The sequence below is a fragment of the Peromyscus californicus genome, unplaced genomic scaffold (assembly GCF_007827085.1).
Source record: "Peromyscus californicus insignis strain IS unplaced genomic scaffold, ASM782708v3 Scaffold_10__1_contigs__length_136768540, whole genome shotgun sequence".
Lineage (NCBI taxonomy): Eukaryota > Metazoa > Chordata > Mammalia > Rodentia > Cricetidae > Peromyscus > Peromyscus californicus.
Genome location: NW_026294391.1, coordinates 25,684,342 through 25,708,921, shown reverse-complemented (window position 1 = coordinate 25,708,921; position 24,580 = coordinate 25,684,342). Strand labels below are relative to the sequence as shown.

Here is a 24,580-nt window from a genome sequence, read left to right as displayed (position 1 = left end):
CAACTCCAGTTCCAAGAGATCTAACACCGTCTTCTGACATCCATAGACACTGAATGGATGTGATGCACATATATACACATCGAGCAACACACTCACATGCATAAGATGAAAATAAACTTTAAAAATCCTGAAGTAGTCGGGTGGTGGTGGCACACACCTTTAATCCCAGCACTCAGGAGGCAGAGGCAGGAGGATCTCTATGAGTTCGAGGCCAGCCTCCTCTACAGAGTGAGTTCCAGGAAAGGCGCAAAGGCACAAACAAACAAACAAACAAAAATCCTGAAGTAAGCCAGGCTTGGTGGTGCATGCCTTTAATCCCAGCACTAGGGAGGCAGAAACAGCCTGATCTATAGAGAACCAAAAATGAAACCATGTCTATACCAAGACCAAAGTACGGCATTTCAGAGCACAGTATTTGCTCCAGGAAGTATGAATAAACTCAAAGGGTGAAACGTACATTTTAAACATGTAGGGTCCTAGAAAATCTTACTCCTTCCCACCTTCTCATGCTATCCTTCTTAGAAGTCATCACAAAATCTTTAAAACTAGGGACTAGAACATGGAGGAAGACATTGCTCAACTAAATCTCACTTCATTACGTGCTTTTCTTATTGCTGTGGCAAAAGAAATAACAAAAGCAACTTCCGGAAGGAAGGGCTTACTTTGGGTCACAATTTGAAGATTGTGGAAGGAGTAGGCATAGTGGCCAGAGGCCAGAGTGGACGATTATGTGGAGCCTGCTTGTAGGAAGCAGGCAGGGTTGAATACTGGTGTTCAGCTAACTATCTCTTTGTAACTCAGTCTGACATCCCAGGCCATGGAATAGTACTGTCAGCTGTTACAGTGAGCCTTCCTACCTTAGTTAAACAAATCTAGAAACTCCCTCACAGACATGCTCAGAGTTTTCTCCCCTAGTGACTCTGTCAAGTATAATAACCATCGCAAATTCACTCCTTGTCAACTTGACACCCAAACATGCCACTTTAAAGTAATAACTTTTTGCTCCTTGTCCTCATAGGCTCATGGCTACGTCACGATACAAAGTGCATTCAGTTCAACCTCAAAAATCCATAGTCTTAAACAGTTCCATTATAGAGGGGATGTGGGAAAAACAGACCCCCAACACCAGGAGTGAGAAATCCTCTTTTGAGTTGTTAGTCAGGGTTGTCCAAGATACTCTCAAAACATTATAGCCTATTGTTATTGTCCTTGGTTGCCCCACCCCCAGAAATGAATGTTGTGTTCCTATTGTTGCTGAAGATACCATGAACTTCAGATCTGAGCTGGATCTGAGCTGAAAGCCTCCTCCTTGAGGACTAGCTTTGGTGGTACCAAAAGGAACCATAAAGAGTCCAAAGGAGGAAAGCAACCAATAGTCCTATCCAGCTGTGATACTTATGAACTACAACAGTTACCAGTATGGCTTAATAACCCTAAGGGTGCAATACTGACACCTTGTATCTTGGCAATAACCAAAAGTTCTCTAATTGGACTTAAGGCTCATTCGACAGGAAGGAAATCATGCTTGGTACTGGAAATCTAGCCAAACTAGCCCTGAGTAGCTGTCTGGTGAGGTCATAGATCTTGTAGGAGAGCCTATACCTGCCACTTTACTAAACCAGTATAATTCCTAACAGTATTCTAAATATGTACCCTTATACTCAGAGATAAGTGTAGCTCTCAGCCCTCAACTTTCTAAAGAAATGTCTCTTTGTAATAGTCAGAGACCACTATGGAAAACCACAACCAACAGCAATGCAGAGAACAAGAGATCGTGTGGTGGCCAACCCCAACACCATCTACAACACAAGTCCTGCACCCAAGGCTCAGGGAACACTGGAGAAGAGGAGGCAGAAAGACAGTAAGAGCCAGAGGGCCAGGATGTCTGCCCTGAGGTTGTGTCTTAGAAATGTCACGGTAGCTGGGCAATGGTGGCGCACGCCTTTAATCCCAGCATTCGAGAGGCAGAACCAGGCAGATCTCTGTGAGTTCGAGGCCAGCCTGGTCTACAGAGCAAGATCCAGGAGAGGTGCAAAGCTACACAGAGAAACCCTGTCTCGAAAAATAAAAAAAACAAAAAAACAAACAACAACAACAAAAAACAAAAACAAAAACAAAAACAACAAAAAAGAAATGTCACGGAAACCACACCTATGAAATCTTAACCACAGAGCTGCCTAAGCAAGACCTGAATAAAGCTGACACCTACAGACATGCTAAGTGAAAGGGGTAAAGCTCACAAAGCCTCCGTCCCGGACAAAGAACTACAGGCAAATAAGAAATGCTGAGAGCAGAAGTGAAGTCTTCCTCTGCGAAGAGCCCTCCAATTGGTTATCCAATACCAAGTGGTCAGCATACAAGTAACATTATATGGACTGAACAGGTTGTAGTTATATATTTAGGGATATATGTATACGTATATCAACAGCAATTAAAGAAAGAGAACAGAGGCCAAACATTTGAGGGTGGTGGTGGGAGAGACTGTAGGGAGGAAAAAGAAGATGGTGTAATTATATTTTAATTTCAAAAAATTGAACAACAGCCATAATAAAAAACATTTCCAGCACTATTCAAAAGTGCAAGTACAGAGTCTCTTCTGAGATTCAGATCTCTTAACTGTGAACCCCTACAACATCAAAAACAAATTACATACTTCCAATGTACAGTGGCATGGAGTAAACATTGCCATTCCAAAACGGAGAAATTGGAGGCGTAGGAAGGAAAAACATAACAGATCAAAGCAAGATCAAAGCTCATCATGTTAAGTGCTGAATCTCACAGCTCCATGAAGGATATCTGGGGTTATGATGGAAGCATATGGGCTCCAACGGGGCTTAGATCAATGGTTCTCAACCTGGGGATCTCAACCCCTTGGGTATTTACATTACATAACACAACAGCAGCAAATTTGCATATCAGACATTTATGTTACGTAACATAACAGTAGGAAAATTATAGTTATGAAGTAGCGACGGAAATAATTTTCTGGTTGGGGGTCACCACAACATGAGGAACTGTATTAAGGGGTTGCAGCATTAGGAAGGGTGAGATCCACTGCCTTAGATAGTTCTGCCACTCCACTTCTGCTGTGTATAGCCTATGTAGTCTCTCTCTTTGCTGGTTCTTCTCCATGCATGCCACTTTTTTTCAGTGGCTATCTCAGACACCCTAGGATTTCCATTGCAACTTATGCTTCCCTTTGCCAGCTTCACAAACTTCTGTCCTCGGGGCCTCTTGGCAGGGAACTCAACCTTGCCACATATGTCAGCTTTGTTGGCTTTCTGGAACCTTGGCATAAGCTTCCATGACCCTCCCCTCACTCTACATCTTTGCTGCCTGTAAACCAGCATCATGTGGATGATGCTACCAAGCTCTGTTGTCAGCTCGAGATGTAGGCTGGCAGCCCCAGATCGCAGTTTCGCAGCAGCTTCTCTGTGCTGACCCTGGGGAAACGTCCCGACGTGCTTGTTTCTGACAAGGGAACCTCCTCAGTAGTGTTCTCACTTTAGACTCTCCTTCGAAATGAATTTGGAGTCTCACAAGATGAAGTCTTCCATGGGGAGTGTTTTGCCCTTGAGCATCTTTCCTGCTGTCCCCATTTGCTACTTTCTCTCACTGTGGACCCGGATAACCCGGAGCTATAGACATGCCACAGCCTTAGTCCTGGCCCATCTTGAGCTCTTTTCCACCAAAGAAGTGAGTCCATTACTTTTGAATTCAGCCTCACTCGAGTTCTCAGAATATGGGCAGAATGCAGCCACATTCTTATCCAAAACATAACATAATTTGCCAGCAGTGGGTGATGGGATGGAGGCACGGCTCTGTGCTGTAACCTGCAGCAGCCTAGGGAGTTTGCCCTCACCTTTTAGGGACTTTGGCTCAGGTAAAACAGGTTCCTTAACTTTGACACAGAAAACCATTTTAGGGAGAAACAGTATGAAGTAGAGCTGGAGTTTCCTAAATGACATTTTAATATAGATTTTCTTCAGCGCTAGGGTTAAAAGGAGGAAAGGTATGTGTGGGAAGAAAGGAAGACACACCCAAGAGCATGGGTGTGGGCTTCTCTGAGAAACTCACATCCCATTGTCTTTAATAAGAGCCACATATAGAATTTGGGTGGTTTTGGAGCTAATAATTTCAAAGGGTTGCTAAGGACCCTAGATGAGATCACAGGGTGGTTCCCAAAGGGCCTGGCACAGGATAATAATGACAAGGTAGTGTTGTAAATGACAGGAATGCAGGGCTGTATCTTTACTGTTAACAGGGTTAGTAGTCTTATTTGAGAGTCCCAGAAAATGTCTAGGGGAAGGAATGAGCACTCCCTCAAGGCCATGTACATTTAGGTCTTAAGCCTTAGTTTTTGCTATGTTAACTCATAATATCCATATAGGAAAGGAATGTTATCACTGTGTCAGTAATCTTTGAGTCAGATGTTAATTTTAATTGTGCTAGGATTCTCTGTCTTTCTGTCTTGAGACAAGGTCTTTTTTTTTTTTTATCAAACTTGGGGGTCAGAACCTGTGTCCCAAGCCAGGCCTGGCTACCTGTCCTCAATAAGCCAATGAAAAGAGCCAAAAGAAAAGTGGATGTATTCAATGTGGCCACATCAGGAAGAGGGACAAAGAGGTCCAGCAAAGCCCTCAAGTCTGTCCTTCCCCTTCTGGGTCCTGAGGTAAGATCAAAATTTAAACAGAGGGCCAAGGATATGCACATGTAAGTAGTCCTGCTCAAGGTGTGGAACGGCCCACTCTGGACTCATTATCATCTGGATTTCAGTCTCGTCCTATAAAGTGGTCAGATAAAGTTGTTAGAACACTGTGGAATCTCTTTCTGGGAGACAAGTTACCCCTTTAGATGGCTCTTTTTGCTTCTCCCAGCTTGAGTTTTCTGGAGAAATTTCCAGGGTTTTTTTGGTCCATTATTTCAACTGTCTGATAGTTCAACTGAGAGACACAAGAGTCTCTTTAGAATATCTTCCTTTCTGTCAGGCCGGTCACAGTCTCACTGGATAGTTCTGACTGGCCTGGAATTCACTATGTAGGCTGGCCTCCGACTCACAGAGATCTACCTGCCTTTGTGTTTGCCTTCCCAGTGCTGACATCTAAAGGTGTGTGCCCCTGCACTTAGCTGTGACGGAACTCTTGATCTTGGATCGTGAACAGCTTCAAGCAGACTCCAACTCCTTTCTCTTCTCGTGGCCCCATAAGTTTCCCTCTCTGTCTGTTCTGCCTTAGGATTCCCTTTGGCTCAGTTCTTGATGAGATTCTTCCTTCTATCTGAAGCCTCTTGAGCCAGTCAGCCCTCCAGGGACTGTGTTTCTCTCAGGATTCTTATCTGCCAAGCTACCACCAATGTGGTCCATTAGGCTCTGCTTACCGCACTCCAGGGTTTTTCGAAGGCTCAAGAACCACATGGTCAGATTTATCATAGCAACGGCCCCACTTCCAAGTACTACTTTTCTGTATTTGTTAGGTTTCTCATTGCTATGATAAAATACTCAAAACTAAAGGAAGGGATTGTTTTGGCTCACAGCTTTTGTTTTTAATGCTGTGTAGCTTCCACTTACCAGGATGAGGAAATGCAGCATTTTGTTTTGCTTGTGGTGCTGGGAATCAAAGCCAAAAGCTTGGGTATGATAGAAGGCAAGCATGGGACTGCTCAACTACATCCCTCTCCAGCCCTACATTAAAAAATTCACTAACTTCTTCAAATTTTCTAATTGGTTATTTAATATCAGTTGATATTCGTTTCATTTTGACATACTTTTTTCAAAACTTTTATTTTCAGTTTTTTCACATTCATCTATTATTTTAATGGGATTTGGAGTGAATTCAGTTTCCTTTGCTACATTTCTGTGTTGTCTTTCTTAGTATTACATCTATTCTAATGTTTTTGGAAATTTCTTGAGAGCTGGAACATGCTTCTCTCACCTCCATGAGAGTGTATCTGTGAGACATAGACCACACTAGCAGTGACGATGGCATACTGAAGATCACTTTTTAAGTAGCTCAATTCTATCCCTAGACAGGTACCAACTGTTGCAACCAAGTTTTTCAATATCCATTATCTAGTAGGAAGATGAGATTCAGGCAAGTTATCTGTTGCTGTGTAACAAACGTCACTAAAACTTTGTATCTGCAGTCAACAATGACTTTCTCAAGATTTTATTTCTCCTGATTCTGTTGGTTGACAAGGATTGGCTAGGAGGTTATATTGCTCCACACAGAACAGGCTGAAGTCATTCTATCAAGGTAGAACTCATCTAAAGCTGGAATGGCCAACATAAGTCTCTTTCTTCAGAGTCTTTTTCCGTATGGCTGTTCTCATTTAACATCTTGCCTGGGCTTCTTTACCCACATAGCCATTGGCTTTCAAGAGCAAAGGTTCCAGCAGGGCATGGGCCAGTTCATAAACACTTATGAAGCATTGGCTGCACTTCAGTTGCTGAGAGTATCTTTGGTGAAGCAAGCCACATGGTCAAACCTCAGACTCGATGTGGGAGGGAGTTAAATAAAGAAGATCAATTGACAGGTGGTTTATTGAAGGCCACCAATGTAAAAGTCTCTCACAGGGTTAGTTCCTGTCCCTAGCCATACATGGATCCTGCCAGTATCTATTATTCTACAGGAGCTAACCCCTGGTCCACAGTTTACTGCCACCACTTACAATGTCCTGGGCCTATGTAGCTTTTAGTCTTTTTTTTTTTTTTTTTTTTTTTTGGTTTTTCGAGACAGGGTTTCTCTGTGTAGCTTTGCACCTTTCCTGGAACTCACTCTGTAGCCCAGGCTGGCCTCGAACTCACAGAGATCCGCCTGCCTCTGCTTCCCGAGGGCTGGGATTAAAGGTGTGCGCCACCACCGCCTGGCCCAGTTTGCTCTTATTCTTACTGCCAATGCCACTATTCTGGCCACATGTCTTCCCTCTTTCTTTCTTATATACACAAAAATATCCACTGAACAGTCAACATCTGCCTCTGTAACTTCATTCACTTTTTTTCTTAAAAGGCTCTCGTTCTCAACTTGTATGGATAGCCTCTAATCATCGTTTCATAAATGCTAGCTGATGGAAATATTCTTTCCCTTGGAACTCCCAGCATTTCTCCATGTATTTCTCTTATGACACTTAGCAGTTCCTTTTCTCATAGACCATTTCATATGCTTTAGTTTCATCTTGGTTTGGAAATAGTACTCATGCCAGATTTTCTTTTCATCTACTTTGCATATAGATAGCAAGCTTTCAATACATGTGTGATGCCTGCCCACTCTAAAATTATTCAAGGAAGCTTATTTACATATGGATTGGCAAAGAACTAAATTTCAAGGGAAGATGATACCTACATTTATTTTACATCTTTTCTGTTTGGGACATTTGATAGTACAACCAGTTCTAACTTCCTTCATATTTTAAGTATCATCAGAACATACTGCACATCAACATTTTAGTGGTTTCCAATAACATTCTCTAAAGCAGTGGTTCTCAACCTTCCTAAAGCTGTAACCCTTTAATACAGTTCCTTATGTTGTGGTGACTCTCGACGATAAAATTATTTTATTTTATTTTATTTTTTGGTTTTTCGAGACAGGGTTTCTCTGTGTAGCTTTGTGCCTTTTCCTGGAACTCACTTGGTAGCCCAGGCTGGCCTTGAACTCACAGAGATCCGCCTGCCTCTGCCTCCCGAGTGCTGGGATTAAAGGCGTGCGCCACCACCGCCCGGCTAAAATTATTTTTGTTGCTACTTCATAACTGTAACTTTCCTACTATGATGAATCATAATGTAAATATCTGATATGCAGGATATCTGATATGTGACTCCTGTGAAAGGGTTGTTTGATCCCAAAGGGGTTGAGACCCACAGGTTGAGAACTGCTGCTCTAAAGGCATGCTTTGAGGTCATTCAGACAGAATACTACAATTAAAATCATCCCCAGATTTAACTCAACTGTACTACAACTTTATTTAGCCTTAACTTTAGCACAGGTTTCAAAGGGATGCCACTCATGGTGATGGTGATGTTGCTCAGAAAAGAATTTAGTCTAGAAAGTGCAGGAATGGCAGTGCCGGGGAACTGCAAGTACCAACTGTAAAGAGTGGGTGACCACTAGAACAATCACATAGATTCTGTCTTCTTGGCCAAGCACCACTATACCATGATCTGGCTCCAGACCTCAAGACACTTTCGGCTGAGGACTGCGACAGTTTGAGTGGGAGCATTTCAGGTTATACCTAAGATTTCTTCCCACCTAGACTGTAGAGTTGTAAGACAAAATCCAAAATCTGAACTTTTAAAAGAAACGTCCAAAATCTTTGGGACGTTCATTGAAATGTACATCTGAAATTCAAAGTTCATAATTTCGTTTTGACTTGCTGTTTTTTTTTTTTCAACTGTGTACTTTTGTTTATTGCATTTAGCAACCGTGCCAGAGTAATAAGAACCAGCGTGGTTGAGTTGGCTGTGGTACTGATCATAAAATTCCGTGACCCTGAGTTGAGTTCCTTGAGCCTTTCTCGCCTAAGTCTCTCTAACCGGAAGGAGGCGAGGAGAGAGCGGGCTTCCTGAAAAGAGACGCTGTAACTAGGCAACTAGGGTACGTACGCCCGGGACCTTCCGCAGCTCTTAGGAGACGTGCTCCGGCGCTCGCTGACGCTACAACCCGGCGCTGGAGAGTTGGGAATGACTGGGCGTCTCTCTTTCACGTGTATTCGGAACCTCTGCATGATTGGCTACTAAGGGGGCGCGGCGCTCGGGTCGCGGACGCTTCTGATTGGTGCTTTGGAGCAGGGGGGCAGGATTCTGCTTACAGCCGCGGGAGGTCCGGACAGAGGCGGCCATGGGACTCGAGGGTAAGTGCGCGTCTTGGCTATCCTTTCTAATGCTCAGCCGCTCTTCCTGACGGGCTTGTACGGTTCTTGTAGGAGCGTGACAAGCTGTGGAGGGGATGAAGCCCATGCTGCCTGAGGCCCGGAAGTCGGGTCCGAGGGTCTCCGGAGTCGAATGGGGCTGAGGATTCATAGAGAGCTGGAGCCGGTTCTTAGGCTGAGTTTAATAGAGCGAGGGACTGGAACCTCAGGACTTTTTTTTTTGACTCCCTTTGGGTCTGGCCAAACCTTGCCTGATCCTGGAGGGGTGGCTTTTGAACCCGGGCTGATCCTCTCTTTGGCTCTAGTACACTCAACTGCCACTGAGGGAGTGTGCACTGCCCTGGGACTGGATTAAAGTACGGTTCTCTTGATTCCTCAGCCCCGCCCGATCCCGGTCTAAGGCTCCTCGGGAGCTTCTACTAATAAGGGAGCTCCCTGGCCATGATCGAGAATTTTGAGGTCTTCTTGACTTTGTCATTAACGTTGAACAGATCGCTCAACCTGTAATGCTCGAGAGAGAATCCACCGTATTTTATTTACAGCCTCTGTTCCATGAATTCAGTAGATTTTACAGCCTCTCCCTTAACCTATAGAAGCTAAGATACAGTGAGTATGCAATATGCTGAGATTTTACGCAATAGAGATTTTAGGATGATAACCTGCTGGCAGGCAGACTCGTAACAGAACATTGGAGGTCAGTGGCAGACTTTCAGATAATTTCAGTTGGTTCATTATTTCTGCTTATCATTCATTTCTTAAAACTGAATAGGACTAAAGGTTCAGGTTTAAATGCCACACTGCAGTAGAACAGCATTAGCCACTTAAAAGTGTTAACTTGAAGCTTTCCTTTTTTTCTGCAAACTTGATATTTTTTTGCTTTCATTATTTATTGGTTACAAATTCAATCTTCTCTGTTTTCTTCTTTTTCCAGTTTATGTGACAGAGTCCCCCTGCCATGTAGCCCAGTCTCACCTGTTCTGGAACCCTCAACCCTCTGCCTCCCAAGTCCATGCTCCTCCCTTGCCTCCCCACATTGTATTTCCGAGAATATTTTAAGTGTAGATGAATTTGTTGGAGAAAATTGACACATAGTTTGCAGGTGAGACCTGAAACTCAGCATTTAGGATAGTAATTCTCCATTGAGTTCTTGCAGCCTTGTAGATCTCAGCTAAGGAGGATTTTTGCCAGATCTCCAAGGCTCTAGCGTTAAAAATGTAAGCATCTATAGAACTGAATATTGTATGAACATTTCATATCAGCATAACTTTAGGAGACTCCTAAAAGAAACATTTCCAACAGGTGGTGGTGGCGGCACATGCCTTTTATCCCAGCACCAAGGAGGCAGAGGCAGGTGCATCTCTGTGAGTTTGAGCCTGGTCTACAGAGCGAGTTCCAGGACAACCAGATATACATAAAGAAACCCTGTCTCCAAAAAACCAAAAAAAAAAAAAAAAAGAAAGAAAGAAAAGAAGAAAAGCATTTCCTACCATAAATGTAGGAAAGAGCCCTACATGCATTCCATGCCCAGTTCTATGTTTCTTTTCAGAGTCTGCACTGAAAGGATGGCACTCATGGCGGAAAGGCTACATAACTAAAAGAGGTTCAGAAAAGAGAAGGGAGCAGCTTGAGTCTCAGCATCCTTGAATAAGGAAGGAGAAACTGGGTCATCCGCAGCATGAGCTCCAGGTAACACTTGAAGAGGGTGCTCTCAAAAAGAAAGTTCTAGCTCCGGATATATTTGAGTGGAAACCACAGAGCTAACCAACAGAACCGTATGGGATGAATTGGATTGCTGGCTAAGCTGTACAGCGGCCATCAGCACATTTTCTGTGAAGAGCCAGATGGTAAATAATTTTAGGCTCTGTGGGTCATATGATCTCTTTCAAAGCCATTCTGCATTGTAGCATAGAAGTAGCCATTCACATGAATGAGCAAGCCATGTTCCTGTAAAATTTTGTTTATAAAAATAGACACTGTGCTAGTTTAATTAGGTTCAGAACCTAGCCTGTTTTAGTATCTTTTTTTTGCCTCACAAATCAGAACAAAAGATAGTGCTAGAAAACAACAGTTTTTTTGCTCTTTTTCATAATTCTGGAATCTGCTACTAGACTTAACTAGTGGTACTTTTGTGATTCTTTTCAGGGGTCGCTGGGGAAGGCTGCTAATAGTTTAGCTAATAGTCTGCTTAGAGATTGGGTGCGGGTAAGGGCGTAGAGATGGCGAGGTCCCTACCTCTCTCCATGTAGCTTGTAAGCACTTTTTCTCTTCATTGTCTTCTCCATGTCTTTCTTCTTCTTCTTTCTTTTCTTTTTTTTTTGTTTGTCTTTTTTGAGACAGGGTTTCTCTGTGTAGCTCTTGCTGTCCTGGAACTCACTCTGTAGACCAGGTTGGCCTTGAACTCACAGAGACGCACCTGCCTCTGCCTCCTGAGTACTGGGCTAAAAGGTGTGCGCCAGCACGCCTTGCTTCCCCCATGTCCTTCTAGACCAGTAGTTTCATGACTTATGTGGTAACTACAGAAGTGAAAGCCGTCAGACCTTTTATAGGCCGATGTCAAAGATTTGTGTGTCACTTCTACTATGTTCTATGGCTTAAATAGTTCAAATGCAAGGGAGATTCTGGAGTGCGATGGTGCACGCTTCTAATCCCAGTCCTCAGGAGTCAGAGACTGGGAATATCAGGAGTTCAAGGCCAGTGTGAGCTACATAGATAAAACTCAGATTTAAAAAAATGTGGGTCGAGAGGATCACTAATGAAATAACCTATGGCATTGTGTTCCCTCTAACTTCTTTAAGCTTTAGATTTTGCATTTACATTATAGAATTGATTCTTTGTTTAGATGTGTCAACTAGACTACAGTAACGTATAGAAAACTCTTAGTCTGTATAGTGTTGGATATATAGTGACTTAGTAAGTAGAAGCTGATAAAGTGATAAAAGGAGGTGGGAAATATATGCTTGATGTTTTATTATTGGAAAGAATTGGTTTGGTACTGTGGCAAACCATTGTGTACGATGTCCTAACATTTGAAATGTACCAGTTTCCTAGCTCAGTTAACACATCATAGAATTTAGTTTTTGTCATATGACACGTCACCATGCTAAGCAAGTCGATGTTGTCAAATGAATACATTTAGGGGGAAAGCTTTAAAAGATGCCTTAACATTAAAACTATTTCTAACAGGATTTGGAATATGAAATGGGCTGTGGCTTTGAGCTGATGTCCTGTTTTTCTCATTCAGGTGATGGAAGACACATTTCTTAACTGGCTTGCTCTGAGAACTGATGCCTGAACCACCTCAGCATGGCCAATAGAAGACGAGGTGGGCATGGCCAGCCTCCCTCAGTGACGCCTTCCCGGTTTAGCCCTCGAAGTCTTTCTGCCAATAGGACCTGCACCCACAATATATGCATGGTGTCTGACTTTTTCTACCCAAACATGGGAGGTGTGGAAAGCCACATTTACCAGCTCTCTCAGTGCCTCATTGAGAGGGGACACAAGGTCATAATTATCACCCATGCTTACGGAAATCGAAAGGGTGTCCGTTACCTCACCAATGGCCTCAAAGTTTATTATTTGCCTCTCAGAGTCATGTACAACCAATCTACAGCCACGACTCTCTTCCACAGTCTGCCATTGCTCAGGTACATATTTGTCCGGGAGAGAGTTACCATAATCCATTCCCACAGTTCTTTTTCTGCCATGGCCCATGACGCTCTCTTCCACGCCAAGACAATGGGGCTTCAGACAGTCTTCACGGACCATTCCCTTTTTGGATTTGCTGATGTCAGCTCGGTGCTTACAAACAAGCTTCTAACTGTGTCTCTCTGTGACACAAACCACATCATTTGTGTCTCTTACACTAGTAAGGAAAACACTGTACTAAGAGCAGCACTGAATCCTGAAATAGTGTCCGTCATTCCTAACGCTGTAGATCCTACTGACTTCACTCCAGAGCCATTTAGGAGGCATGATAGTCTAATAACTATTGTTGTTGTCAGCAGACTTGTTTACAGAAAAGGTAATGAAATAGTAGCTCTATTTGCATTGATGGCTTTTTTATTCCTTGTAGAAAACTGTTCAATACTTGTATATAACGATTGCTTGCCTTTTCATTTTGTGTGGTGGCTTTATAATGACTTGTAACTATTGCAAGGGAAGGTTGGATATCAAGTTTATGTATCTAAGAAGAGAAACGTATAGAATAGCTATGAATGCTGCCCCAACCTTTGAGGTTGTAATGGTTACTGAACCACAATAACAACCACAAAAAGCATTTACCTGATGTCCTGTAATCAGTTATTTCTTTGTAGAAGTTCAGGAGCCCTGCACAGGTAGTCAGAACAGAATGTGCTCTGTGGCCTTTTCTTTTTGATTGCAGAAGTAATGGTTTCTTAATTGCAGATGTTTTTGAAGCTCACATAGCACATATGTGACCATTTTATTCAGAGATGGTCATGATGACTATTTTCATTGGCAGCTTCTTGTCTTTTGTATATCTGTACACATTGTTCAGAATCAGTAGGCCTTTTGGGCACATAGCTGTTCTGTGGCTTGCTGGTTTTATCTGGTCATCTGCAAAGCATTGATATCAGCAGTCAAGTGATAAAGAAAGGAGAAGGTGGCCTATTGCGGATCAAAGATAGGTCACTTGATAGCTCTGCGACAGCGTTTGTTTGTTTAGGTCACAACAGGAACTTTGGGAAGGATCAGAGACAACTCACATAAAGATCTTTGCCTAGGTTATATTCCACCTCCGTCCTCTGTTATCCCCCAGGAGTATTTTGTTCTCGTTGCTGGTTTTCCCATTTTGGTCCCCACTGTGGCATTTGTGTTTATTACACATTGGAAGCAACCTGCCTATTACCATAGAAATGGTCTCCCGGTGGTATTTGAAAAGCTGTCCAATAGTCAGAAATATCATTGAAGGTTTGTGGGGTGGGGAGTCAGTAACCAATATTACATGCTCCCCTTAACTATTAGAGTTTAAAACATTTGAGCACATGCTGAATTATAGGGAGCTTGGTTTAGAGCTCTAGGATTCGAGGATCAGCTCACTGATTCTGGCTGCGCCATCTTGCACAGTTGCTCTGGGTTTCCTTTAAAGGAGGGGGACTAAAATGTTTGAAGCAATGTGCTGGATTTGGCATTTTTTTCTCAGTTTTACTCTCCAGTTTAGGTCACCTCTCATCTGGCATTCACTCATTGGCTCTCTCAAACTATTTAGCTCTTGTAAAAACTTGTCAGCTGAGCTGCTGTGATATTTAATTACATTATTCAGTACAGTCGTAAGGAGAATGGGTACAAGATGAATTTGTGGAGAAATGCCAACAGGTTATGCTCTGTCATGTAGCAGCGTATCTGGGAGTTTTTAGTGGTCAGTGTAGGTGATGACTGTAGTAGTTCTGGACAACGCCCTTAAGTGGAAGTTTGTTAGAAAACTTGGACTCAATTATGTTTTCTGGGATAAAGGAACTCATGTCTTGCTGTTTAATCAAGATGTTGTGAATGGAATTCCGTATTCTGCACCCCTTCTGGGATACTGGTGATGTATTTATTATAACTTCCAAACTTGGCCCAAATTATTTTTTTTAATCAAATAGCTTACCTTGGTGAAATGGATGAGAAAGTACAATGCCTTGTATGATTGAAAATCAGCACAACTACTCATACAAAGGTTAAATGTGTTACTTTATCTTATTAATGTGGTATTAATCTTCAGAGCTAGCTACAATGGAGTCAAAGTATAGCCCTTCCTGTTTTCAATTCAATAATTCAACAGATATACTGAACCTTCTCCATAGGCCAGGCACCCTGCCAAATGTAACATGAGCAATGGTCACATCTGTAGCTCAAATGTGAGTAGTTATATTATGGTCCATTCCTTCCTAATACTGTAATTCCCCTGGAAGATGTTCAGTGGACCAGATTTTCAAGGCCTATTGAAGTAATGTCAGAGGATAGAGCCATGTTCTCCTTGCCCAGCTTTCATGGAGGTAAGACTGCCTTCTGCACCTTCTTGCTTCCATCTAGTCAGGGTTCCCCACTGTTCTCTGTATGTGCAGGCACCTCTAGCCGCTTGCTGTAGTGGTAACGACAACATAACATTTGTATTCTGCAGCTGATAAAGCCTGTGCATGGTGCAGTACCGCACTTGCCCCGACAGCTGTAGGGTAGATGTTACCTGCATGCAACAAAGAAACAGTTCTCAGAGAGGGGAAGTAGTTTGCCCAAGGTTACACAGTAAGTAACAGATCACAAACAAATCCAGCTCATGAGTCAAGGTCTCCCTGTGACCCTGCCCACAGTCTGGCCATTGTTATCCTAGAACAGATCTGAACATTCTTTGAAACATGGTTGGACTGTGCTTTAAAGTCAATTTGAATCAGAGGTTTTTTTGTTTGTTTGGTTTTTTTTTTGTCTGTTTTGTGTGAATGTGGTGACCGGTAGTCTTTTGTGGGGTGTGTTTTCTGTTAGAATCTAGCCAGAATAAGCTTGTTGGTTGTGTTTGGTTTGTTTGTTATATAGTGAGGAGGGAAAACCTGCTTTATTCCTAGAGTACTATAATAAAGCATCGATGGTAGTCGCTGGCTTCGCTTCGTATGAGGTTTTTGTCAGGATTAAATAACATTTGAAGTAGATTGTGAATATAGTCAGTTCAGTAAACGTAGCCATTGTCAGTATCCGTAATGATTGCTCCATCTTTCTTTGTATGAAGAAGGGGTGCCTAATATTCTCTTTTAAAGGAGGGAAAGGGAGAAAGGGTGGGAAGCTGAGTGGTAAGTGGTACTAAGCTGCTTCCTGGTTATCCGGCTGACGTGTAGAGACTTGAAACAAAGACAGCAAGTGGGAAGCCTTGTTCATTCAGGAAACCTCCGTCTGAATCGGTTTTTGGGGTATGTAATCATTGAAAATCCATTGGTGATTCCACAAAGTGACTAAATTCTGAGCAGCTTCCAGAGACACAGGCAACTTCAGAACCTCACAATAGCCAAAGCTAAATTTCTTATAAAGGAAAGAATCTGGGGAAGAAATGGTTTTGTTATGGTTTAGCCTGTCAGATAGAAGCTTAGAGCAGAAAATGTCCCCAAAGAAGTCAGATACAGGGAACGGATATTTTTATCTATATGTTCAATATCTCAAAGTAAAGAACAAAGGAATTTCCTTTATCTGGAAAGTCACTTCTTTGGGTCCCTAATGAATCAGTGGACAGCCATTCTGAGAGTGTGGAGTCAGACTGTACGTACAGTGGGGGACTGCCCGAGTGTTTGCTAGGGTGGTGTGACTGGGTAGTGACAAACCACATCCAGCATCTGGTTGTTACTTTTAGCTGGCTCAAAAGAACACTAAATGAGAGTCTGTAGGGACTCATCATTATCCGCCTTATTCACACAATATTAAAGAAGGGATGGGTTTGTAATCTATAAAGAAAAGAAAAGAAAATCCACGTGAACCTATATTCTCCCACTATGCCTATTTTGAGGAAGATTGATGGGGGAAAAATGTGGTTTGTGTGCATATGCAAATTTATGTGTGTGCATATTTTAATTGAATAACTCAGCTCAGTGGATTATTTCATGTTTACTTTTGGATGTATGGTTTGTAATTGTTGATGAACTAAGTTCCCAGATAGAGTCAGCATTGCTGTAGCATTAGCTAGCTGCTCTTTATGCCAGTAGGCTGTGACTTACTCTATTGCTTTCTGTCTCCTGAGATCGTGCTTACATATTATATGAAAGCCGTTTTCTTTTTTAAAAACAAAAGAAAGATAGAGCCGTAGGCCTATGGACTATAATGATCTTCCAGCCCAGGCCCTGCCGCCTTCATTCACTGGTGTTCATTCTGAAATTCTCTGTATAAACTGCAGTCTTAACAAACTGAAGGCAGGAGCTAAGGCCATTGCTTAGCCCTTTCCTGCTGCAGAAAGTGGAATCATAGTCCTGTTGATTTTTATAGCTGGAGACTTTGGACTTTAGATATATATGTCTCTGCATTTACTAGGCCAGGAGAGGGTGGATTGGTTTTTTTTAAAAAAAAATAAAGAGCTGGACTGAGACCTAGATTTCTAGTCAGCTGTGTGCTCTGGAGAAAGCTGACAAACCGTAGCTATCCTAAACACCATTTTCGACATAGGCGATAGGAACAAGCGAATGGCTTAAAGGATGCAGAGCTGCAACAGGGTTGCTCATGACTTGGGTATGTGGCAGTAGCAATGCATGTCAGAACCTGAATCTTCAAGTGTTGTAACTCTTGGGAACCAATAGCAGTTGTAAATAATTCCCCCCTTCTGGGGAAAGTTTAAGAGCCTTGGTTTGTCTACTTCAGAGAGGCTAGCTGTAGTTGATACTTAAAACAAGTGGATACTCTGGGACTCTGAGTTTGTTAAATGTGAAATTATTAATATTTCCAATATTCAACTTTATAATTTCAGGGACTGATTTGCTTAGTGGTATAATACCTGAACTCTGTCAGAAATATCAAGAATTAAATTTCCTAATTGGAGGAGAGGGACCAAAGAGAATCATTTTGGAAGAAGTACGGGAAAGATACCAACTACATGACAGGTATTAACGGCTTCCAAGGCATTGTGGGTGTGAAAATGGCAGCTGTTTGTGTTTGCTTTTGTCCGCATGCCTGACTTAGGTGTGCTCCTGCTTCTAAGGCACGTTTTTGTGAGTTTATATCAAATCAGAAAGCTTATAGAATACACAACTTTTGTCTGTTAGTTGAATATTGACTTGGGGGCAGGTGTTAGAGGCATGATGAAAGGCATAGGGGTTGGGGGAGAACTTTGGTTGGAAATGGTTGCAGGTTTCCAAGCCATCTTGTGTGTGGTTTAAGTGTCCTGATCCAGTCATGGAAATTGCTGTACACATACAGGTTCAGACATATCTGTTCCTCCGTAATTTCTGTAACACACAGTGTATGTTATGTGAAGTGCTGATTTTAAAAAGGTTAGTTTCCCACTTAGAAATGACGCTTTTAACATTTAATGACGATTTTATTATTAATTTGTTCATTAGCTAGGTGTAGTGGCTCATGCCTTTAATCCCAGCACTTGGTAGGAAGAGACAGAGACAGACGGATCTCTGAGTTTGAGGCTAGCCTGGTCTACAGAGTGAGTTCCAGGACAGCCAGGGCTGCATAGTGAGACTTTGTCTTGAAAAAAACAAAAACTTAATATTCATTAAACCCAAACTTTGGAGAAGATGAAATTGCATTGTATGAGCTATAACACAATAGGTTTCTAAGATTGTTTCTATTACATTGGTGTTTGGCCATATCTAGTCTTTTCAGGTAGGAAACATTAGTACCAGTAAGAGTAATATAAATAACAGACTTAGCTTAGGAATTAAATTCCTTTTGTGGCATGACTTTTTTTTTTTTTAATTTTACACCTTTCTCTCCCTCTCATTGCAAAAATTAGGGTGCAACTATTGGGAGCTTTAGAACACAAGGATGTTAGAAATGTCTTAGTTCAAGGACATATTTTTCTCAACACCTCCCTCACTGAAGCATTCTGCATGGCCATCGTGGAAGCCGCCAGTTGTGGTCTGCAGGTAAAACACTTTAAGGGCTTCTCTTGTGGGATTCTGTATTTGTAGTACATGCCAAATTGATATTTTTTAGCTTGGTCTTTTGCTTTTCCTGGGAAATGATTACAGTGAATTGTGTGCTCTCTCCGGTCTTTTTAAGGTTGTCAGCACGAAGGTTGGTGGGATTCCTGAAGTCCTTCCGGAAAATCTTATTATTTTATGTGAGCCTTCAGTAAAATCGTTGTGTGAAGGCCTGGAAAAAGCTATTTTCCAAGTGAAGTCGGGGACGTTGCCAGCTCCAGAAAATATCCACAATGTAGTAAAGGCTTTCTACACCTGGCGGAATGTGGCGGAGAGAACTGAAAAAGTATGTCACGTGTTGAGAAAAGATTGTCCGAAGTCCTTGATGTTTTGCACACACATTTGCTTCTCTCACCCCTTGACTTTTGGTTTGAGGGTGTGAGTCCTCCTAAATGGAAAGGAATTACTAGTTTTGCACCAGGTTTGGTGCACATGCTTGGCTAATTTTCTACATAATTCACTGCCCTGGCCTCTGAAAATAGTACCAACACAGTCTAGTCTCATTAAACTCTTTTTAAAGAAGTCACAAATGTTTCTAGAAGTTGCAGCAGTCAGAAGCAAAAAGAAAAGTAAATCATTGTGTTGGGGCTGTTTATAGTCCAGTAGCACACAGGGCCTGTTAGTAAATGGGTAGGTGATTGCAGTGCCGGTTCTAAATTGTGAACGTTGATTCAGAATACTTCCCGGAACTCTGGTAGCCATTTCCTGATGACTGATACTCTGCCAGAAAGGACTGTCATAACTTTAGGCCGATTGACACTGTATTAGAATTCAGGATATAGCCGGGCAGTGGTGGCGCACGCCTTTAATCCCAGCACTCGGGAGGCAGAGGCAGGCGGATCTCTGTGAGTTCGAGGCCAGCCTGGGCTACCAAGTGAGTCCCAGGAAAGGCGCAAAGCTACACAGAGAAACCCTGTCTCGAAAAACCAAAAAAAAAAAAAAAAAGAATTGAGGATATATGTGAAATTAAGAACAAATAGTCACCGGTAAGAAAGGAGCCACAGGGAATTTCCAAGAAGACACACACAGGATTGACAGAGCCTCTTAGAGAGGACAGTTGTGGGAATGCTGTAATGTATATTCTACTCAATCTCATCTGTTAAGTCCCCCTTGTGTCTACCTACTTCTGCCTCATTCCTCATGTTACCACATGCCAAGCTGAAGAAAACAACTTACTTTCTTAGTATATAGAAATCCTGTACCAGCTGGGTGGTGGTAGTGCATGTCTTTAGTCCCAGTACTTGGGAGACAGAGGCAGGTGAAACCTCTGTGAGTTCGAGGCCAGCCTGGTCTACAGATCTGGATTCAGGACAGTCAAGGCTACACAGAGAAACCCTGTTTCGGAAAAAAGAAAAGAAAAGAAAAAAGCAAACAAATAAACCCTGTACCAGAAAGACAGTCGAGTGGAGCATGAAAAGGGTCAATAGTTCAGACTCAGGCTTTATGCATTTGGTGTTAAATACAGAAGATTTCCATCCTGGAGACTCTTGGTTTGAGATACAAGTTCTCATTTAAAAATGGGCATATGCTATATGCTTCATTGACATAAGAGGTATTGGAAACAGACATAACTTTGACTGGAGAGGTATATCAGCTTAGGAAAATAGTTGCCATATTTTTTTCCTTCTGGAAGTTGGGCTGAGTGGGGGTGCATGTCAGAATCATGTGGCTAGCTTCTTCAGACTACGTCTTCCATTTTCCTGTCCCCTTACCTCCCTAACCACTCCTTAAATTCTGACTTGTCCTTTGTGGAACAGAAACGCAGTTTGGATTATGGTTGGCAGGAATATTTGGCCAGACCGGTTTTTTGGGTGATCGTAGACTCCGCCCTGATTTGGAATCATAGCTCTGTAAATTGTGATTTGACTTCATCATCATGTAAACCTCTAAGTCGGAGCTGTTGTCAGTAAGCAACTCAGGAAAGAACTCTGGTGGCAGTTTACCAGCCTGTGTTAAAGGCTCTAAGGAGCATTTTTGTAAAAATACTTGTCTTGTAGTTTTGCTTTGAGGTAATAGTAAAACATCTTTTATGTTTTCTTTTATATTCTCAGCTAATTTATACTACATATTTGCAAAGAAAAGAAAAGAAAAAAAAGAAAAAGGAAAAAAAATCCGGTCGGGCATGGTGATTTACACTTGGGAGTCTGAGGCAGGAGGATGACCACGAGTTTCAGGCCAACCTAGGCAGTAAAGTGAGTTCCAGGCTAGTTCTGTGCTACCCTATCTCAAAGAGCCAGACAAACAGAAAAAAGTAAATCCTCATTTATAATAATTATGTTCTCTTTGTAGTCATAAATTATTTATTACTTAAGATAATAAGTTAATTGACCTCAAGTGAAGATGGACAGACAAGTTGTTTTGTCTTTTACCTCATGGACATTTTGATCCTTTTCAACTCCTTTTAATTTGAGTGGGTTGCTTAGAACAGTGATTGAAGAGTAAATTGGAAAGTTGGCCATGGTGGTACACACCTGTAATCCCAGCATTCTGGAGGCAGTGACAGGGCCGTCCTCAGCTACCTAATGAGTTTGAGGCCAACCTGGGCTACATAAAACCCTATCTCCAAAAAAAAGTTAAGCATTTCTGCTATACGGAACTTCTATTTTGTTTTTTTTTAATTTTTATTTATTTTAGTTACAATCCACCAGCCTCAGTTTCTCAACATCATTCTGATTAAAATGTTTGTACTTAAAATGTTCGCAGGGTAGAAGAGCTAGATGAATATGCATCATGCCTTTCGAAGGCCACCCACCTCCAGAAGAGCTTGCACTGTCCACTGTCCGTTGTGATTTTCGCCAATCCCTACGGAGACAAGTTTGCATGTCTAACTTGTTGGTTTCCGGATGCGGGATCAGCAGTGGTTTACAAAGCGAGGCATCAACTCCCAGTTCTTAGCACCGTCCTCTTTGTTTTCCTTACCGTTATTTTCACCTACTCTGCCGCTCAGCATCTTCTTTCTGCTTTCCTTGCAACGTAGAAGCCATTTCTCTAGTGTCTCCATCCCTCCTCAGTACAGTGCTGTGATTGTGTGTGCCGTCTGCCAGGGTTAGTGAGAGCTTTCTTTACCCTGTCAAGGCATTGGCCCAGCTCAACAGTGTGCTGCTGAAAATGTCTTCCAACCTTATAGGACATTGATATTCCAGTAGTCAGCTGACTGTCACCTGTTCTCTGTGTCACCCAGTGTTTAGCTCAGAATTAAGTCAATGGTGTAAGCACTGTGCTAAATGACAGCAAACATGAGTGATTCTCTCAACACGTGTTTGCCAGATGCTCCTGGTCAGTGCGGTCACGGCTCACCCTTTGTTACAGGCATGTGGTGGCTCAGAGTGCTCATTGTCACCTTCTCTCTTCCAGGTGTATGAGCGTGTGTCGAAGGAAACTGTGTTGCCAATGCACAAGAGATTGAACAGGCTCATCTCTCATTGTGGCCCAGTGACGGGCTACATTTTTGCTTTGCTGGCGGTGTTCAGCTATCTCTTCCTCATTTTCCTGCAATGGATGACTCCCGACTCTATCATTGATGTTGCGGTAGATGCTACTGGGCCAAGGGGAGCCTGGACTCATCAATGTCCACGTGATAAGAAAAGAGATGAGAATAATAAGGTATCCAAAAGCAGGTAGAAGCAAGCCCAAGTCCACAAGTCCTAGACACTTGCAATACTCCTGTTAGCATTTGAAAATTACCTTGCTCTTTTGTTTTTGGGTTTCAAAGTTGGTTTAGTAAATTACGCTACCTCTGTATCATTCACTATTTTTGTTTTTTGAAGACAGATAAACAATTATGCAATTCCTGAGTGTGGAAACTCCTTGCACTTCTTAAAAATTTGGGGGAGAACGGTTTAAACACTCAGGTATGACATTTTTCAGATTACTCAGATCCCTCTCGCAGAGATGTTTTAACATTATATTTGGGGAGCCTTGGGTGCTGAAAGGCCAAATGTTTCTGGATCTTTTTTGGCCAGTTTTTAACGTTATACCATTAATTCACATTTACCAGATGTTTACAAGCTTTCTTTAGGGAGGTACAACAGTTATGTAAACTGTTTTAAGTCAAGTTCATGTATCCTTCATTGGACATTGAAGTCATGTTCTTAGACCCTTACTGGGTCCACTTGAGGGTTACAGGGAATCTGATTTCTTGAGCAAGACCATCTGTGGTTGCCAGCATGTTTGTGCATCTGCTACATATGAAAGTTGAACTAGATGGTTGCTGAGACTAAGGACTAGTAAACAAGAAGTGGTAAGACCACGAACATGCCAAACTGCTCAAGCGAATGAGTGGCAGGAAGAAGTCATCACTGGCATACTCCAAGTACCTCTCTCAACCTGTTTTATGCATTCTCCCAGGAAGAGCCCTTGTCCTCGTGTGTGTGTGTGTGTGTGTGTGTGTGTGTGTGTGTGTGTGTGTGTGTGTGTGTGTGTAGAAATGTTGCTCTTTAAGTTCTACGGACCGATACCACTGTTGACACTAGTGCAGGCAACCCTCTGCTTTTGTAGTGCCCAGTTTAGTCCCTGTAAACACTTTTGTGGTTTCTGAGCAGAACAGACGAGGTGTGCCATCTCCAAAGCAGCTGCTATCCTGTCTTCTGGATGGAAGTCCCTCCCCATCACTATGGCCTAGCTGATTTCTGATAAGTATTGCTGGTGTGTGGAGAGGTTTGCCTCCAGGGTGGTTTATTTATAGAGTGTCAAGTCTGAAAGATGTCAGAGCACGCAGTCTCTTTGTGGGTGGAATGTCTCAGTCGGAGTCCCAGTCATCCAGAGCCATGGGTTGTTTAATCCCAAGTTACCTATGATAAGTATTAATAATCCTTTGAACTCTTCTGCATGGGTTTTTGTGGGAAAAGGACTGAAATAAAAGCAGCAAGGCGCTTGTGGGCATTCGATTCTGTCAGTATTGTGATTCTGTACAGGATTTTTTAAGGACGACATTTGCAAAACTTTTTAAAGAGTATCTTCACATGCCTATTACCTGGTTGCCACTGATATAAAAGAGATATATTTGTGTTTTGTGTATATGAAAAGACAAACGCTAGAGAGTCATTTTTAAAATATAGAAGTTAGGCTTTCTTTTATTGGAGACAAATGACCTGGTCCAAACTGTTGAGTCTTCCTCAGATCTTTATGCATTGAGACAGATGTACAGCTAGCAAACAGTGCCAATATTCCTGGTAGACTGAGACATGTTAACACTTGGCTTTATTTATTCTACACTACTGTTTCGTCTTGTATGTTTGTTTGCTTCTACTTTTTGCCAAAATTATCACTGAATGCTTCAATTGTTCTTTATTTAAGATTAAAAAAATAGAATTGAAAAGTAATTTGCTCTTGTGTGTAAATGTGTAATTTATGAATTGAAATTATTTTCCTTGTTTTGAACAAGTGGAAATAAACTTATTTGTGTGACAGAATTCATTTTCAGGCTTCCTGGATACCTTAATTATAACTGTCAATGTTGCACTGGTCAGTGTGTGGAAATGCTGTTCCACGCTGCTACTCATAATTATTTAAAAGGGAAATTAACATGGATGAGGCATTTGTTGAAAAGGCACTGTATTCTTTTGATGCTGCAGTCACACACATGAAACCGGTCTGTTAAAACATGCTCGAGTCCAATAATAAAGACGAGAACCATCTTTTAATAATTTTCTCAGTTTGTCTTATTTTGTGGACAGGATGTTTCTTACTTGTGGAACAGCCCCCACCCTCCCCTTTTTTTGAGTAGATCTAATGTGTTGCTTGGTCCATTGCTAAAACAGGAAGTGTCCTTTGTCTGATGCACCACTCTGTCATCTTTTATTTCTAGAATATATGCTCTTTTGTATTCTTGAAATAGCAAGTTCAATTGTACCTTTGTTTCCTGATTCCAATAAGCCCTTGTTTTTCCCTGTTAGTTATCACAGAAGGCAAATGAATACATCCACACACTATTGTGTGTGTGTGAACTACGTAATTTTACTTTGTATGTTACCAGCTGTTTTAAGAGAAATCTGAATTTTGACTTTATTTACAGGGCTTATCGTTCCCCACTCTTTGGGTTAGGAGTAGTGGTAAGCAGTTATTTTCATTCATGTTCAGATTTGCCTCACAAAGGAAGGTAGCTT

The 24,580-nt window shown here is 42.0% G+C and overlaps 1 protein-coding gene across 6 annotated transcripts; it reads left to right on the top strand.

Annotated features, from left to right (window-relative positions):
- The first annotated feature begins 8,722 nt into the window (after nt 1-8,722).
- On the top strand, nt 8,723-23,887 carry Piga (phosphatidylinositol glycan anchor biosynthesis class A). Of its 6 annotated transcripts, none has more exons than XM_052716988.1 (7): nt 8,723-8,841; nt 10,406-10,545; nt 12,101-12,880; nt 17,291-17,423; nt 18,287-18,419; nt 18,556-18,762; nt 21,831-23,887. In XM_052716988.1, the coding sequence occupies exons 3-7, from the start codon at nt 12,163-12,165 to the stop codon at nt 22,095-22,097; spliced, it is 1,458 nt and encodes a 485-aa protein (XP_052572948.1). In that variant the 5' UTR covers nt 8,723-8,841; nt 10,406-10,545; nt 12,101-12,162; the 3' UTR covers nt 22,098-23,887. The 6 variants fall into 6 exon arrangements, with proteins under 6 accessions (XP_052572948.1, XP_052573212.1, XP_052573034.1 ...); XM_052717252.1 differs by having other exon boundaries at nt 8,724-8,841; nt 12,101-12,181; XM_052717074.1 differs by lacking the exon at nt 8,723-8,841 and adding an exon at nt 8,867-9,465.
- Nucleotides 23,888-24,580: the final 693 nt, after the last annotated feature.